Raw genomic sequence first — 18,724 nt, 5'->3', positions numbered from 1 at the left:
TAAAAGGCGTGTGCCCTAAACGAGAAAACAATGGGCGGAACTAAATAAAATGGAATTTTGAAAGGGGATCAGAGGTTATGAAGCCTGCATATCACAGATAAGACGTCAAAAGACAATTTTAAAAAGCAGGCAACATATCCTAAGGGTGATTCAACATTATTCAAGTAGGAATATTGGAACCACCCAACTAGAAAATGCCGAAAAGTTGAAACTAAAAATAACCACAAGCACAACAATAATGTCGTGCTGAACGATCTTCAAGGATCGAAAATATAACAAGACTTGTACGATTTCTTTGTTTAATGAAAACAGCTAGAGCTGGCTTGGGAAACATGATCATTTGGAAAACTTTTAAAAGGAGAAAATTATGTTGTCAATCAAAATATTATTTGATATAACTGTAAGCATCAAAGAACTGTATACAAAAAATATTGCAAACAAATTTAAGCTGTTTAATTTCTTAAAAAAATCATAAAAGCGTGACAACTGACCGAGTTCTTGGTACCGTATCATGGGTCCGCACCGAAAATTGTGGCACCATATACATTAGCGCTAGACTTGCACCGCATCATGATGATTAACATAATGGTGAATAATCTTATTTGTATTTATTTATTATTGCCCATCTGGGCGAAGCATGTAGATGTATATTAATTATTTACAAACCGGAGGAAAATGCATAAATTCTAGTCAGCTCTAGAAGCAAACCTGGTTCTTTGTGTGTCCGGTGTAAACACATGGGACCACGGTCACATTCGAAAGAATCTGAGTCTTTACTTTATTATTAAGATCGGTTCGATAAGGACAACCTGGATGCAAATTGCTGAAAATGTTATGCATATTTAACACGAATATGCATATACAATTGTTACCATTTTATACATAGTCTTTGAGATAGGGCTTACGGAAAGTGATATCTGATTTCATTTTTTATACGCAAAAATGATAAATAATCCACATAAACCAATGAAATTGAAAAAGAGCCTCCGGAATTTATCGGTAACGTCCTTTTGAACAGTACAGAGTGGGCAGTCTTTTTATTGTTTATGTTTTTTTATATATTTATTTTAAACGTTGTCATTATCGAATACACATTGTTGTATGTCAATTGCTTAAAGCAATTTTAAATAAAAGATGCAGTATTTCACTGGATCGAGTTTACAACGTATAAAGCTTTCTAAAGAATAATATCAGTTTTTTGCTACATGCCAAATACACAATTAAACCCAATATGTTTTCATATAAAAGTCGAAATCAAATATGTGACCCCCGGGGTTGGGCCAAAATTGTCTCCTGGGGCATGATTTATATCAATTTTGTAGAGATCAACAAGGCAATGCTACGTGACAAATTATTTTAAAACTCTAGACATTTGTATTTTCACAAAAAAAGGACTGTAAATGTTTTTTTCCTATATCAACTAAGGAAGGGAACCTAAGGGATGGGGCCTATATTGACTTAAGGGGCATAATTTGTAGAGGTCAACAAGGCAATGCAACATATCGAATATCTAAGCTCTGGGCATTTTAGTTTAATAAAATACGACAAATATGTTTTCCTTTACAAACTGTATTAACTAAGTGACTTAAAGAGGGGGAAATATTGGCCCAAGGGACATAATTATTACCAATTGTGGTCCGCTAAGTGATGTTACATGCAAATAATCTAAGCTCTGGACATTATGGTTTCACACAAAATAAGTCTCAGAAGTGGTTTTCCTATGTTAGTCCATATAAATCAAGTGGATCCCCTGGAACGCCACTTGATTCATTTATGATTTTTGTAAAAACTCATTAAACGGCATTGCACATCTAAAATATCCTAAGTGCACAAAGGCAGCACTTGAACGCCACGACTGCACACGTGCGGCAGCACGACTGCACACGTGCGGCGGCCATCTTGTTTCCATACATAGTAATATATTTGCATACAATGCGAATATCGGTACATGTGCGGCGGTTATTTTATTGAGTTATGTTTTAATATCCCATTGATGCACATGTCCTAGAGATAAATTATTTATATGGTATATGTGACATGAAATATACTTTTACCCGGTTTTACGCAAATGACCGTCATTTACATATAACGGAATAAGCCCACAAACGCAACAGTCATTTGGAGGTTTTAGTTTTAATATACAAATTTAATCTTTTATCAAGTCGGTATTTGGCCAATCTCTATATACATATTCCAAGTAATATTGAATTCAAAAATATGTATCGGAGCTAATTCATAAACAACGCGGCTGAAATCAGCTTTAATTAATAAATGACACATTTTATATACCCGTAGGCTGTACCGTGTGACAAGCGTGCTGTATTAAGTCTTATTTTAAAAGTACATTAAAATCAAATATGAATATTTTATATCCATAACTAAAAATTTAAATGATGTTAACACGATGTTAGCCTTTCTTAATCATATTATATAAAAGGTACGAAAGAAAAGCACCCAAACTACATAAATACAAGGAACATAGAAATCTGTTCACCAAACCGCCCCCAATAGGCGGATTTGGCGCGTTTGTATCAACAACTAGGTCAACACCTTGCGGTTTTGGAGGATTCGGTGGTTAAAGTTCAACGACATCTACTGTATCAAATTAGACGAAAAAAATGTTGACATTCGTTTGTATAACCATAACATTGATAGTGTACTACTGTATTGTAACATATATTTTGTGTTTCTTTGTAAGAATATGTTTATCTGCGTATATTTTATCAATAAACATGTATGACTGGAAACAGGATTTGTCTTTTATTAATCTCCTGCTCCGCCACCACCACCACCACCACCACCTCCACCACCACCAACACCTTCACCACTGCCACCTCCACCACCACCTCCACCACCACCAACACCTCCACCACCACCACCACCGCCACCACCACCACCACCACCGCAACCACCACAACCTCCTACACCACCACTACCTCCACCACCGCAACCGCCACCACCACAACCACCAACAACAACAACAACAACAACACTTCACTCCAACGTAAGAAGGGTGACTTACCAGTATAAGAACGAATACTTCAGTGTACTTTTGTGTCTTTTTTTAATTATGAATCAATGTCCAATTTGTCAACAACTTTTCTCAAGACGCGACGCCATGTTGAGACATCATCGTAACCTGCACGAGACTGACAAAATTGTAAGAGATAACCATCCATCACCACAAATAACCCCTGGGTCAGAAAAGATGACGTTTCAACACCCATTTTCCATGGTCGTCTCCGGGCCTAGTGGTAGTGGAAAAACTGAATGGACTAAAACACTGCTTTTATCCGATATAGTAAGTCCACCACCGGAGCGCATCATTTGGTGTTACGGTCAATGGCAGATTCTATACGAAGAACTTCAGCGTAGAATACCCGGGATAGAATTTGTACATGGTATTCCCGACTACTTGAATAGTCCAGAGTATATTGACGGGCGTAAAAGGAACTTGATCGTTTTTGACGATTTGATGACAGAGGCCAAATGTGACCAGAGAATTGCCGATCTTTTTACCAAAGGCAGTCACCACAGGAACATATCTATTGTGTATCTGACTCAAAATTTATTTCCTCAAGGAAAAGCCTGCAGAGATATCGCGTTGAATACGCAGTACCTAGTATTATTCAATAACCCTATTGACAGACAGCAGGTGGCTACGTTAGCGAGGAGAATATATCCTTCCTCCTATAACATCTTTATGAAACGCTTCGAACGAGCGACATCGAGACCGCACGGTTATCTAGTGGTAGACTTGAAATCCTCTACTTCAGAACATGACCGTTTGCGCGAAAACATTTTTGAAAGTCAAGGTAGGAAAAGACAGCCTGCGGATGATTCCGAAAATGAGTTTAGTGGAGAAGAAAACTTGTCTGACAATACTTTAAATGATAATGTTGATGATGATTTTATGGAGGAGGAGGTGAATGAGTCAGACGACGAAAATATTGGAATGAAAAGAAAGTCTTTCTTTACGGGACCTCCTGGTAAGCGTATAAAAGAAGAGCTCAAAGAAGAACGCAAACGTCATAACATATGGGATAGAAGATTTCAAAAGCCTTTACGACAGTTTTGTAAAGAACAATTTAAAGACGGGCTAAACAGTTACATAGATCAAGAGTACTCTTTTGATGAGGCTTATGCTCGCACTGCTAATGATGCGTTGCCACATTTGAGAAAGAAGATGAGACAAAATTATGCCCAGTTTTTGATTGACTTTTACGCATTACAAGAGGACCCCACTCAGCAACAAATTCTCCAGTCAGCGAAGAAACTTAGACATCAGCACGATATGACCATTGAAGAATCTATCCGACAAGCCGTTAAACTTAGAAAAGACCTGTTTGAGGCGTTATGGCCCAATCACAACATTGATTGTAATGGTGACAATAATAAAGATGATGACGATGAAGATCACATATCAGATGAAGAATAAAAATACCGTAAGAATGATCTTTGCTCCTTTACTTTCAAAACACAACATGGGTTCCGTAGAGGTGTACGATCATAAACAACAAAAATGGGTGCCGTATATAGATGACCCAGAGAAATGGTATCAGCATTTTAAAGATGTGAGAGACGGTTACGTGACACCCGATCATAGAGGTCGTTACATTATCGGTAGCGGTAATTCGCGTAGAAGGCTCGTGACACTAGAAACGAAGCTCAAAGAAACGGAGAAAAAGCTTAAAGAAACGGAAGAGAAGCTTCAAAATGCACAACGCCCTGTGGTCAATATGGTTAGCCCCGTGACACAAGCGGTTGAAATGGCAAAGTCGGAAGTAAAACGATTTCGTGATTCCAATATAGAAAAGTCGGCGCCTAAGAAGCGTAAAACGGATATTGACTGGACTCGGTTCACTTTCTAAAATGGATAATTACCAGCTAGAAAAGATATCTAGTGACAGTGTGTGCGGCTGTTGAAATTCATAAACAAAAAGGAAGATTTGTGATTTCAAATACAGACACGAGTGAAGGATCTGGAAAACATTAGGTCGTGGACCAGACAAGTCTTTTAATTCATTGAGTAAACGACCCAGTCAGTATACTGTTCACTTTGAGGAATTGTTGGAAAGAGCCTTACTGGATGAATTGCAGTCAAATACAGGATTCAAATTCAAAAATTGTGTATATTACATCATGTATAGAAACATAAAGGACCTTTTAACACAATTTGATGTGCAATGCAGGAAATTGAATGACGATTTTATTCGATTTTATTTTAGTTTCATGTATAATGAATGTAAAGGTACCCAATAAAAGGTTGTAAAGAAAAATATTGCCTTGTTATGTATAATGATACCATGTAAATGTAATTGATTGATACGCTTAAAATATAAAGAAGACAAATACTACTTCAAGTCAAATATGTTTATTTTCTATATGGTAACATATATAATTACAAAGTTATATACATTTTACTTTTATGTATGTCGTTTTCAGTTTAAACTGTTCTCTCTCAAGATAGAGCTTCTTTTCTCCAACACACCGTGAATATGATCAATAACTTTAGAAATTTGTTGTCCATTTTCGTGAACGAATTCTTTCATATTTTTATCGGATACAGGCATTGAATATAAAAAATGGGGGTGTGTATACTTTACATGAACCAGTATATGTACAGGTAATAATCCATTCTTCTGTCCTATTTCTTTTGCGCGTGGATACCATACATTAAACAGTTCATTCATTCTATGTAAACACTTGCGTTGAAAATCGACCTCTATACAGTCATACACCCGGAAAGGAACACCCATACTTATTGCCAACATTGACAATGAACTAGGTACCGCGTTCTTTAAAAAATAACTTTGCAGTTGTAACCGAGTATTATGTCCCTCCGTTGTTTTTGAGCTTACTGTAACAATCGCTTTTTCTATTTGATCAATTGCTAACAAATCTTCTGAGGTATACTCATCCCCGAAATCATCTAAATCCATACTGATATTTAAAAAAATTTAAAGGCTGAAAAAAAAAACAATGTTTCTCGTTAAACTTTAAAAATCAGAATGATCAAAATAAGGTAAATGCGTTGTTATATACTTTCCACAAAGCCTTTCCTATTTTTAGAAAAGACGTCATGTTTAATCAATTTCATTGGTTCTATTTTGATATGTTTAACCTTATATCAATTTGGAAATAAAAAACTATTGTTTTGGTTATTCATAATTTGTAACATTTTTACTGAATTTATTATTTATAATAATAATAAAGCTGGTATCAAGCTTTTTTTCCATCGTCCTTATTTTAAAGCAATGTTAAAGTTTATTTTATAAGTACCGGTTGATCAGGATTTTAAATGCATGCAAAGCGAGTTATTGTTAAAATTTCCTATATTGTGTATTTGCTATGTATTGCCCCCCACGTTGCCGCAAAATTCATCAGCTGACTTTCATCAGTAAAAGTATTTATCAAAGTCTCAAATACTGCTTCAAAGGTGTTTTCCATGTTTCTTGTTAGAATTCTAAAATAAAAATGAGCTAAGTAACTCGTTCGCTCTTATTTTTATTTCTATGTCATTAATGACCTTCAATACCTTGCGAAAATATAAGTACAAAATAGCGCGAGAGATCTTACGAACTAAAATATCTAAGAAATATTTGCTTTCAAGTAGGTATAAAAAATAAAATAGTAGCGCAAGAAATCTTACCGTTACTCTATTCTTTCATAAATTAGTGGTCTCTTGTTACCATACTGTCACCGTAAGTTGTGCTACGTGGTCTTGATAAATAGGGCTTTTATAGGAAGATGTAGTCTAAAAATAACGCTTACTAATAAGTTTAATGAGTTTAATATCGATTACTGTCTTTGTAAAATAACATTAAGTATCGTTTAAAAATAGGTCACACTACATTGGGACGAGTTTAATATCATTTAAGATGACATTTAATGGCGTGTTAAATATGTTTACTGTCTTTGTATAATGACATTTAGTATCGTTTAGAAATAGGTCACACTACATTGGGACAAGTTTAATATAATTTAAGATGACATAATTTTTATAACAGTAGCGGGTCTAGGTTCAGTGTCCCTTTGTGGAGTTTCGAAAAATAGACGCAAAAAGTATTTTTTTATTTTATTATAAACAGAATAATCGATATTTGTTTTCTTTACAAACAAGCAGTTCGTTTATACAATGTTTATTTATTATACATTAAGTTTAAACATATTTATTTCCCGAATATTTACATAATATACATAATACAATACAATCAAATTAAAAAATATATAATATATTCAAAGAAAAGGATAAAAACAAGAAAATGACGAAGTAAACGTTATATTTATAAGTAAGTTCTTATTCAGTACGTTTATCATTAAAAATTTGTATGTAAAATTGATAGGACCGCACAAAAAAAAAATTGGTACGGCCTAATACAAAAACTTAAACGGACTGTCAATTAAATAATTTTAAATCAAAAATCAATACCTGTAAACAAATGTTATAGCACGAATAGTTTTGTCTATATTTAAAACATGGTAACGCACACCCGGCACAGTGTAAGTTTAATAATATATGTAATTATTGTTTTATTTTTAATATTCCGTAATTTTTGATCATCCCTCGTCCACTACAAATAACATTATTTTCAAGTCTATTTCCTTGTGTAAATTTGACAGGCGACAGTCTAAAGTAGCACATTAAAAAGGTAAAATTTAAATTTAACATATGCATTTTTTTTTATAGCGTCAGGCGCAAAAAGTGTTGTTTTTTTTTTATAGAAAAGTCACCACACAGTCATTTTGTCACGGCTGCTATTTGTAAAGAATTTGTTTTTGTTCAAAAAATGTATGTCTTGTTGGTGTAAAAAAATAGTCAAAAGAGCAGCAAAAGTTGAATAAAAGGTCAAATCATGGTCCCTTTCTGAGGGGCCTAATAACATATGCGTAAATTCGTGTAAAAGAACTAAAATAAATTGTTCTATACATACACATTTTTTATAGTTTACGTTAATTTGTACTGTTTTGGTGTGACGATTAAACTGTGTGAGACCGATCCAGCTTGAATCAACATCAACTAAAGCTATAAACAAAGTTTTAAATTCCGTGGATCTTTGATCAAAAATTACGTTAATTATATGCCAGACCTTTAACAAACATAAAAGAGCACAATGAGCAGTAAAAGATTTTGGTTCAAAATTGGTTTCATCAACATATGAGTAATTTATTTTGTATTGTTTCGAAGGAATTTTTAATTGCATTTTTTTTAATCTTTTTGCTATAGACAAAAGTCTATTATTTGGTAGTTTAACATACACTTTTAAATTTGCAATAAGAAATTGTCCCTGTCCAGTCGACATGAGAAAAAAAAAACATTAAATATGAATCTAAAAAACACGATCCTTTCGTTAGATGTAAAATATATGGATCTGGTACATGGTCACCAACTGAAAAAATAAAAAATACAAACCTTTATCAAAAACGTGGGTAAATTATAAATGCAATAATTAAGCAAATTTAAAAAAAAAATAACTATTATAAAATAAATACTTCAATATCTAAAAATATAATTTAAATATATCAAACAAATGCCCTTTAAAATATTACCTGTTTTGTAATTGGTGGCATTTATTTGTAAATAGCCGCTTCTGTTATTTTCATGACTCGTATCAACCTGTTTCGTCATTCGTTAGATCAATTACCTAAAAAAACAAAACGTTAAAACATAAAAGTAAATAATCAGTTATTCGTGTTCTTGCATTAATGTAGTAAAAACGGAATCAAATAAATCGTTAGGCTTACTTCGTTTAGAGCCTCATTTTTTCTTCTCTCTTCTTCCGCTTTTCTGGAACAGTTAAGCCATTTTTCCTGAAATATTGAATATAAATAATAATAATAAAATACAGGAAATTGTTTATTTTCTCATTCACACTTTTTAAAATCAATATGATTAAATAATAAAGTAACTTACCCGAGTAAGACATTTTTTTAACAAACTTGTATATTCCTTGTATTTATGTGTTGCTTTTTCTGTCGAACCTTTTATATAGTATTTTTAATTTGAGGCTTACATCATGTTAACATCATTTAAATCTTTAGTTATAGACATAAAATATTCATATTTAATTTTAATGTACATTTAAAATACGGCTTACAACAGCAAATAATAGTTGTACAGCCTATGGGTATATAAAATGGGTCATTTATTAAGGATTTATTACTTTTAGTATGGTTTAAAAAGGTTAACATGGTGCAAACATCATTTAAATGTTCAGCCTTAAGGTGTAAAATATTCATATTTGATTTTAATGTACTTGTCACACGGTACAGCCTACGGGTATATAAAATGTGTCATTTATTAATTAAAGCTGATTTCAGCTGCGTTGTTTATGAATTAGCTCCGATACATATTTTTGAATTCAATATTACTTGGAATATGTATATAGAGATTGACCAAATACCAACTTTGATAAAAGATTAAATTTGTATATTAAAACTAAAACCTCCAAATGACTGTTGCGTTTGTGGGCTTATTCCGTTATATGTAAATGACGGTCATTTGCGTAAAACCGGGTAAAAGTATATTTCATGTCACATATACCATATAAATAATTTATCTAGGACCTGTGCATCGATGGGATATTAAAACATAACTCAATAAAATAACCGCCGTACATGTACCGATATTCGCATTATATGCAAATATATTACTATGTATGGAAACAACATGGCCGCCGCACGTGTGCAGTCGTGCTGCCGCACGTGTGCAGTCGTGGCGTTCAAGTGACCCATATACTACTTTTATGAATCAAGTAATCCCCGTTTATATGGTCAGTAGATCAAAGGTATAGTCAACTTTGACCATAACCAAAAACATTTTTTGAACGAAAACGAAAAAAAAACTCTTTTGCTTTTAAGAAAGGAGACTAGTTATAACTGTAAAATGACGACGATTGTTTTTGTAGTTACCGTAGTCGATTTTTCGAAAAAATCGTAAAAGTATGTCGCAAAGCTGCATATGTTGCAATAATGATGAAAAGCATTTTTATCCAAATCGTCAATTGAGGAAACCACGGACAAGGTAGCTAACTCATGTTATTTTTATGGTATCGTATGCCACACATTTTCACACGTTTCAAGTATTGTTTTAACGATATCTGTACTGTTTCTTGATGGAAATTCTGGAAATAATTGCAGGGCACCTAAAGCTGTACGCTTTATCAGATAGTTTAAGCGTCTTTTTAAAATGTTTTATGTTATGTAAGATTTTAACGTCCGCTATGGCATCATAAACACACATGTCCCAATAATCTTACAGTTTCATACTATTAGATCAACAATTGACGGATATCATCGGTCATAATGCGTATTAATCTTCAGAAGTCTTATTTGAAAACGTTGATTTCATATGAAAGTTGTAGTGAATCAAAGTCGTAAACACTGCGAATAAAATCAAAGCGCTGAAAGCACGGGATACAACGGATCATATACAGTTCTTTGCAGCCTTTGCGTTACATAAGAACTATACGTAAGTGTTCAACCGTGATGTTCTACAGAAATTAAAATCTTCAACAGGAACGATAGTGACAGTAGAATGTTTCTAATTTCTGTAGAACAACTTAAACAAACTAAATGTCAAGCTTTATTTGGCTTCATTGAAGTGTATATATTTATCTGATGCAAAAATTATTGTTTGAAGTAAAAAAGAATACTTCCAAAATGCTTGTACGAAATAGATATGGTAATTTATTGCCATAAAAGCGAATGGTGCATGGACAAAATCATTGCTAAATGGATAAAACTCTTCTTAAGATAGCAAAGTAATATTTTTGTTCCGGAACATTTTTTCTGTTTATGTACAGTATTCATGTGTATTAAATAACAGAGACATTCTATTTTACAACTTTTCAGGAATCAACCATATAATAATGGAACCAATATACTTTTCCTGTTGATAAATTTTATTTAAAAAAAATCATTATATATAGATTTATACCTTTAATAATTATTTTATTACGTCACGACTATTTTTTACGAACGCAGCTCTATAAAAAAGAAGGCTACTATGAACAGACGGATTTTGATATAGTATCGACTTTTTTCTTCATCTATGAAAATAAGCACACAGATTGCTTTTCAGAAGGAAGAATAGTTGCGTCATGTATTCCTTAATTCCGTTTCATTGTGCAAAAGGTGATGACGTTTTATGCAAGATATTTTATCATTTTGTCACTTTTTCAGTTATTTCAGTTATGCCATTTTCTTAAAGAAAAACTGCAGTATGCTAACTCATTGACAAAATAAATTATATGTTAGATATAATTATGACATAAAGACTGAAAGTGAATAAATTTTAATTCATTAAATATAATAAGATGTCGGTATGCTTCATGTTTAGTAACCAGCTATTTAAAAAGACCTAAATGATTATGACATAAACTCACTTTAAAGAACAGGTAGGCTGAGCTCAAAACGTAGCAGGTTGACTCTCCCCGCCGTTTTCCACAAAAAATATTTTAGAGGTGATTCTCTTTTATCATTCTTATTGACCAAAATGTTGTCCACGTGTTTCAATATTCATTTTTTGCTTATGTCCTACCAATAGAACATTTTGCATAATTTCAAAGTCCTGCTGAATGTCTTATGTCGAGCTCCTTGCTAAATTCGTGGAAGCAAATAAAAATAGAATGAGCATTATAAATGGAACAATCAGATTGAATATTTTCCAGTCCATTACTGCCATTTAATTCAAAATCTTTTTTAGGTCAATGTACAATGAAAAGTTAATAATATTATTAATATGTTTAAAATGTACAGCCTTGACAATATACCGTAACATGTTGGCAAGTTACAATAACGCTCATAAACTTAAAATAAACGCAAATCTATTTAGGTAGGTCGTAATAAAATATTTTATGCAGAAATGATGTCAAATGACGACTTCCTGGTGTAACAAAATACATTTTATTACGCATCGAAAAGTCTTTTGGTTTTGTTTGTTTGCCTTTTGTGCTATTCTATCAGCAAATACCATTAAAAGGCCCTATATATAAACAATCAAGTTTGAAAAATGTAAGTATGGCGTGATGCAAATATCAGAGGGGAGTTCCTAAATTATAAAACATTACTGTCGTTTTACACGACTTGTTTTGTAAACATGTTATTTATTACATTTTCGGTAACTGGAATATATCAACTGGTTATGTTGCAAGAAGTTATTGACAAGGCCTCATCCTTTTACATTTTAAATGAGCGCGTCAGACAGACGCGTTTTGGTTTGTAGATACGTCTCGGTATTTTGTAACCTTTGTGGGAAGGTTATTTCCGAAAGACCTGAGATGTCTCCTCTTATGGGTTAATTCCAGACAGACTCTCACATGTAAATATAAGATAACAAATGAAGCAGGATTCTGGCTGAATAGTTGTTATAAAGATTTCGTCAGGACATTTGCTAACATTTTTATAGAACGGATGAAAAATTTATACATAAACACATATCCTTGAATTCCTTGATGCAGTGTAGATAAATCATGCTCTTTAATTGTACAAAAACCCAAACTTGATTGAGAATTGTGGCAATATATTTCTTGATTTTGTTTTGAATTATGCATTTTCAATTAATCTTTCAATATTTTTGTTATTCATGATTATATGTTTAACTTTATTTGCATGACATTTTATTTTTTTTGCATGTGTACTATGACATCAGTATATTGCATGTTTTGGTCGATTAAGAGGTAATAAAAATTAATTGAATAAGATATGTCAAGGATAGAGAAGTTTAAATACTGTCGTAAAATATGAAAACAAAGATCAACAAGAGCTCTTCCAAAACCCTAAAGTAATGGTAATGGAATGCATTCCTTTTGCAAAGTAATGGCCCTAAGCCTGCTGTGACCTTGATCATTGACACAGTCACCTAAAAATTAATAGAGGTCATCTACTAGTCATTACCAACCTCAATGCCAAAAATAATGACTGTTGAGCAAAGCATTCTTAAGAATTTTAGCGGACAAGCTTTTTGAACTTAAAGCCCCTGTGACCTTGACCTTTGACCAAGTTACCTAAAATCAATAGGTGTCACCTCATGGTCTTGACTAACCTCCATGCCAAATATGAAGACTGTGGGCCAAAATATTCTTAAGTTATAGGGCGGACACATTTTTTTTAGTAAAGGCCCCTGTGACCTTGACCTCTGATCAAGTGACCTCAAAATCAATAGGGATCATCTATACTAATCATGACCAATCTCAATACAAAATATGAAGACTGTGTGTCCAAGGATTATTATGTTATTGGGCGGACAAGGAAAAACCGACGGACGGACAAGGTGATTCCAGTACACTTGCCATACAACTTTGTTGTGCAGGGGTATAATAACTCGCTGTACGATTGTGAAAAGTTGAAATAACAAAACCACACTTTTCCGCCTTTCGTTATAATATTACAATTTTTCAACATCATAATTCAGACTTTTCATCATCGTATTTTCGACTTTAAATCATCGTATTTTCGACTTTTCATCATCGCACATTCCGTTTTCCACCATATCCTGGTTAGTTATTCCGACTTTTCTCCATCGTAAATTCGTGTTTTCGTTATTTCGAGTTATATGCGTGTCGCGATGAACCTAACGGAACACCGTAGACCATAGTCATATTTTTGGCGACGCCGGTGAACGGCGTCGTCTCTTATGGAATGCTTTTTATTTTGGCCTATGGAAGGAGCTGTTATTATAAGCAGTTAATGTCATGTTGTGTTAATTAGTTTTATTTCGATTCGTAAAAATCAAGTAAACAAATATGTTGTTATAATAATGTAATGTAATGTATGTTGTATTTAATAACTTTATGTAAAAAGCATGTGCATTGTGATATTATTGTCACGAAATTGCAGGCTCAGTTTAACAGCTTGTCCCTTAGCTTTATTGGCAATACTAAAACCCGGATTTCGAATATCGTTGTTGTCTACATTGATGCCATATTCTTTTTCATTCATTAATAGTTTTTCAAAAATTTCTACAAGAAGAACGTTCACCTTCAAATGAGTATTACGATTGGTAATGGAACTGTTGTAAACGATTATCCTATAGATGTTATGCATATTACGTTTATCTATTATATCTTAGTATATGTATATAATGTGACTTATAATATTTCTGTATTTAAAGACTTACAGTTATGATGGATGAGACTTGCATTTAAATTTATATAAAATGATAATACAGGTTTTGATTGGTCTACAGGTTATAGGTGTTTACACCCAGTGTTAGCTGGCTAATAATAGTATCTATAATAGAGTTTATACGTTATAGTTTTCTTTCTAGTAGATTTTGAATTCCATCCATTAGTACCAATGTTAATGTTAATGAAAGGATTTCATATTTATTTAATAGAAACTGGGAATTGTTAATGGTATGTGCATACATATATATCTTAGTATATGGATATGATGAGACTTTTAATATTTCTGTATTTAAAGAGTTTCAGCTATGATATTATTATTAGAGTGATGGAGGACTTTCATTTCAAGTTATAAATGACAATACATGTATTGATTAGTGTACAGGTGAAAGGTTTATACCAGTGTTAGCTGGCTAATAATAATATCTATAATACAGTTAAAGGAATCTTAGCCTGGGTGTTGTGGTTAATCTTCTGAATTTGTGAGATTTGGCAGGTTACATACTGACCTATCCAGAATTGAGGTTAATTAGTGTCCATTACTAGTGATGGCAGGGTCCATAGTGCAATTCCACCGAACAGTTGCATGGCAATATAGATATATATTCCAAACTCTTTGTGCTAGTAGGTCAGTACTGGTCCTTTAAGGGAAGAAAATGTCATAAATTTGGATCAAGCAATATAATTTATAAAGTCTCAAAAAATCATATTCTGAATTGTTTTTCTATTTTTTTTTTCTAACATGTGCATAGTTTGAAAAGAACAGCTTCTGTCTTATCTATTTGAAATGGAGGGACACCGGCCTCAATATCCAGGTCTCCAGAGTCAACCCAACTACAGACGTACATAGAGTAGATTGTCACTTGCACTTGTATAAATTTGTGCACTAAATTTTATAGTGGGTGATATGTGCCACATGAAAACCGACAAAGTACAAAAAGTAACCGGGCTCTAGATGAAAACATGAAAATACAATCTACCGCAAAGTGGTTCGTTTATTGTATTTTCATGTTTTCGCCCGGTGCCCATGATGCAAAATACAAATCAGCTTCCATAAAATTTCTTATCAAAGAAAAAGGTTATTTTTTATCTACAAAATTTATTTTTAGATATTTTACATGTATTAGTACAGTTATGTTCACTTTGAAATTGACCTGTTATAAATAATGGCACAACCAATAAATGTATAACCAGTTTTTTAGTAAAAGAAATTATACAATATATAAATTGTTATTTTGATTAAGACTATGAGTATGTAAGTTTTTTTCTTATTTGTTTAATTAAGAATTAATCTACCTGTTAATTAAAAAATCTAAAAGTATCTGTCATTGTTAAGAACTATTCACTATTTAGAGGAAAAAATGTGTAAGCGGCCAGATAGCTAAAATGCTACAGCAGCGGTACATTATTCTGTGGGTTACAGATTCGAGTTCAGGTCAACTTGAAAGTCTCATCCTGTGGCTGCATATAACCCTGCGTTTAATTCACTATGCTCTGTAAACATCAGAAAATCAGGGACACAAATCAATATAGTGGGGAAGTATGTTGTGGTTTATTAAAGAGGAAATGTGTACCGGCCGGATAGCTCAGTTGATCTTCTGACAGTCATGGGTTCGAGTCAATGTCAGGCAGTTTTAATCAGGGTTTAGAAGTGTTTTTTCAACTGACATATGTTTGATTCATTTAACAGACTGTATTAAATTTGAAACGGACAAAGGCAGTTTTGTATGCATGATAAATATACTTTAGATCTACAAAAGGCATTTGATATAGTTTATCACACTATACTGCACATGAAGAAGTTCTTCTTCTTCATGAAAGTTCTAGCATCTGCCATAGGTAATGACATTCTTACATGTTTCAAGTCTTATTTCTGATGGACAGGAGCCGGTTGATGTGGCTAGTACTCATTCTACTACTGCTCCGAGTACCTATGGTGTTCCCCTGAGGTTCATTTTAGGTCCTCTAATGTCTAATATATGTCAATGACATGTCTGCAATCCTAAGCAATAAGCTTTTATTATATGCTGGTGACTCAGGTACCCTTCTATCTGGTAAAATAAATCTGAAGAAATTCTCTCTTATGGCATGACCCTTATTAGTGATTTGTTTATTGACTAAAATTGTCTTTGCATCTTGGCAAGACAGAGTCTATCCCGTTTGGTTTAAGTTTCAACTTAAACTGGGCCTAGCCTCCAGGTCACATGTAATGGTACTGCAATAAAGTACACATCTTTTGTATTTAGGTGCAAAACCTGATCAAATTTTTTTTGGCGTCGCCTTTGATGCTTTGCATCAATGCTTTTCTTGTTATTTACTGCATCTTCTTGCTTAAAGCTATTTTAAATAAAAGATGCAGTATTTCACTCGATCGAGTTTACAACATATAAAGCTTTCTAATGAATAACATTAGTTTTTGGAGGCCCGTAAGGTATAGAAGTCTAAATGAAATATGTGACCCCCGGGGTTGGGCCAAAATTGACTCCTGGGGCATGATTTATATCAATTTTGTAGAGATCAACAAGGCAATGCTACGTGACAAATATTTAAACTCTAGACATTGTAGTTTCACAAAAAAGGACTGTAATGTTTTTTCTATATCAACTAAGGGACCTAAGGGATGGGGCCTATATTGACTTAAGGGGCATAATTTGTAGAGGTCAACAAGGCAATGCAACATATCGAATATCTAAGCTCTGGGCACTTAAGTTAAATAAAAAGCGACAAATATGTTTTCCTGTACAAACTATATCAAGTAAGTGACCAATAGAGGGGAAAATATTGGCCCAAGGGACAGGATTATTACCAATTGTGGTCAGCAAAGGGATGCTTCATGCCAAAAATCTACGCTCTGGACATTGTACTTTCACACAAAATAAGTCTCAGAAGTGGTTTTCCTATGTAAGTCCATATAAATCAAGTGACCCCTGGGGCGGGGCCAATATTGAATCAAGGGACATGATTCATATGAGTTTTGTAAAACTCATTAAGGCATTGCTACATGCAAAATATCTAAGCTCTAGATATTACAGTTTCACACAAAGAAACATAAATGTAGTTTTCAAATATGTCTATATGTATCAAGTAATCCCCGTTTATATAGTCAGTAGAACAAAGGTATAGTCAACTTTGACCATAACCAAAAACATTTTTTGAACAAAAACAACCTATTTTGCTTTTAAGAAAGGAGACTAGTTATGACAGTAAAATGACTACGATTGTTTTTGTAGTTATCGTAGTTGTAGACATCGTAAAAGTATGTCGGAAAGCTGTATATGTTGCAATAATGCTGAAAAGCATATTTATCAAAATCGTCAAACGAGGAAACCACGGACAAGGTAGCTAACTCATGCTATTTTTATGGTATCGTATCCCACATATTTTCGCTCGATTCAAGTATAATTTTTACTGAAATCATTACTGTTTCTTGATTGATATTCTGGAAATAAATGCAGGGCACCCATAATTGTAAGGTTTATCAGAAGGTTTTAGCGTCTTTTTAAAATGTTTTATGTTATGAGATATGTTATAAGATTTTAACGTTTTGTTTGTTTGTTTCATTTTACGCATTTTTTCCAACAGTATTTCAGTCATATAGGCGGGTAGTTTCCTAACCATCGTTCCTGGAGAGTTACACCAGTACTAGACTACCTTCCTCCGCGCTACACTACCAAAGCATCTCCCGGGGATCGGACCCACGCCAGAGAGGTAACTGGATTAGAAATTATCGACCCTAACCCCTCGACCACGGAGGCGGTCGCTATGGTATTATAAACACACATGTCCCAATAATCTCACAGTTTCTTACTATTAGATCAACAATTGACGGATATCATCGGTCATAATGCTTGTTAATCTTCTAAAGTCCTATTTGAAAACGAAAGTTGTAGTGATTCAAAAGAAAATGAGCAATAAAATCAAAGGACTGAAAGCAACGAATACAACTGGTCATATACAGTTAGTGGCTTCAACATTTTTGCATTAATATAATTAAACTGCTGCAAAAAAACTCGATATTTGAGCCTTAACGTTACATAAGAAGTATATGTTTGTGTTCATCCGTGCTGTTTCACAGAAATTAAAAACTTGACGGAGCGATAATTACAGTAGAACAGTTTCGGTTGAATACAAACAAACTCTATGTCAAGCTTGATTTGGCTTCATAAATAAACAGTTTAGTATCTCACAACTATTTTAACGAACGCGGTTCTATGACTGACTATGAAAAAGGCTACTATGAACGGACGGAATTTGATATATTATCGACTTTTCTTCTTCTATGAAAATTAAGACACAAATTGTTTTTCAGAAATACAGCGTTTTCATTGGATGACAAATAAAGCTGGACACTAACTTTTAATCAGACGTATGACATGGTGCTGTAGTATTTAATTGACTTTTTTAAAGGAAGAATGGTTGCGTCATTTATTCTTTAATTTCTTTTTATTGTGCAAAATGTGATGACGTTTTATGAAAGATATATCATTATGTACTCGCTTTTTTATTGTAGTTATGCTACTTTCTGAGGGTGACAACGTAGTCAATTATCACTAAAAATAACTATAATGAGATGTTTAGCTTAGAAGATGTATCAACCT

The 18,724-nt window shown here is 33.2% G+C and overlaps 1 protein-coding gene across 1 annotated transcript; it reads right to left on the bottom strand.

The window, feature by feature from the left end:
* Window positions 1-2,763: 2,763 nt before the first annotated feature.
* Window positions 2,764-3,120, bottom strand: LOC132739507 (uncharacterized). The gene is made up of 2 exons (XM_060727223.1): window positions 3,116-3,120; window positions 2,764-2,992 (listed from the first exon to the last, which is right to left on the bottom strand). The coding sequence occupies exons 1-2, from the start codon at window positions 3,118-3,120 to the stop codon at window positions 2,764-2,766; spliced, it is 234 nt and encodes a 77-aa protein (XP_060583206.1).
* Window positions 3,121-18,724: the final 15,604 nt, after the last annotated feature.

The sequence above is a fragment of the Ruditapes philippinarum genome, unplaced genomic scaffold (genome assembly GCF_026571515.1).
Source record: "Ruditapes philippinarum isolate M1 unplaced genomic scaffold, ASM2657151v2 ctg3324_1_1_1_1, whole genome shotgun sequence".
Taxonomy (NCBI): domain Eukaryota; kingdom Metazoa; phylum Mollusca; class Bivalvia; order Venerida; family Veneridae; genus Ruditapes; species Ruditapes philippinarum.
This window is presented reverse-complemented; position numbering and strand designations above follow the sequence as displayed.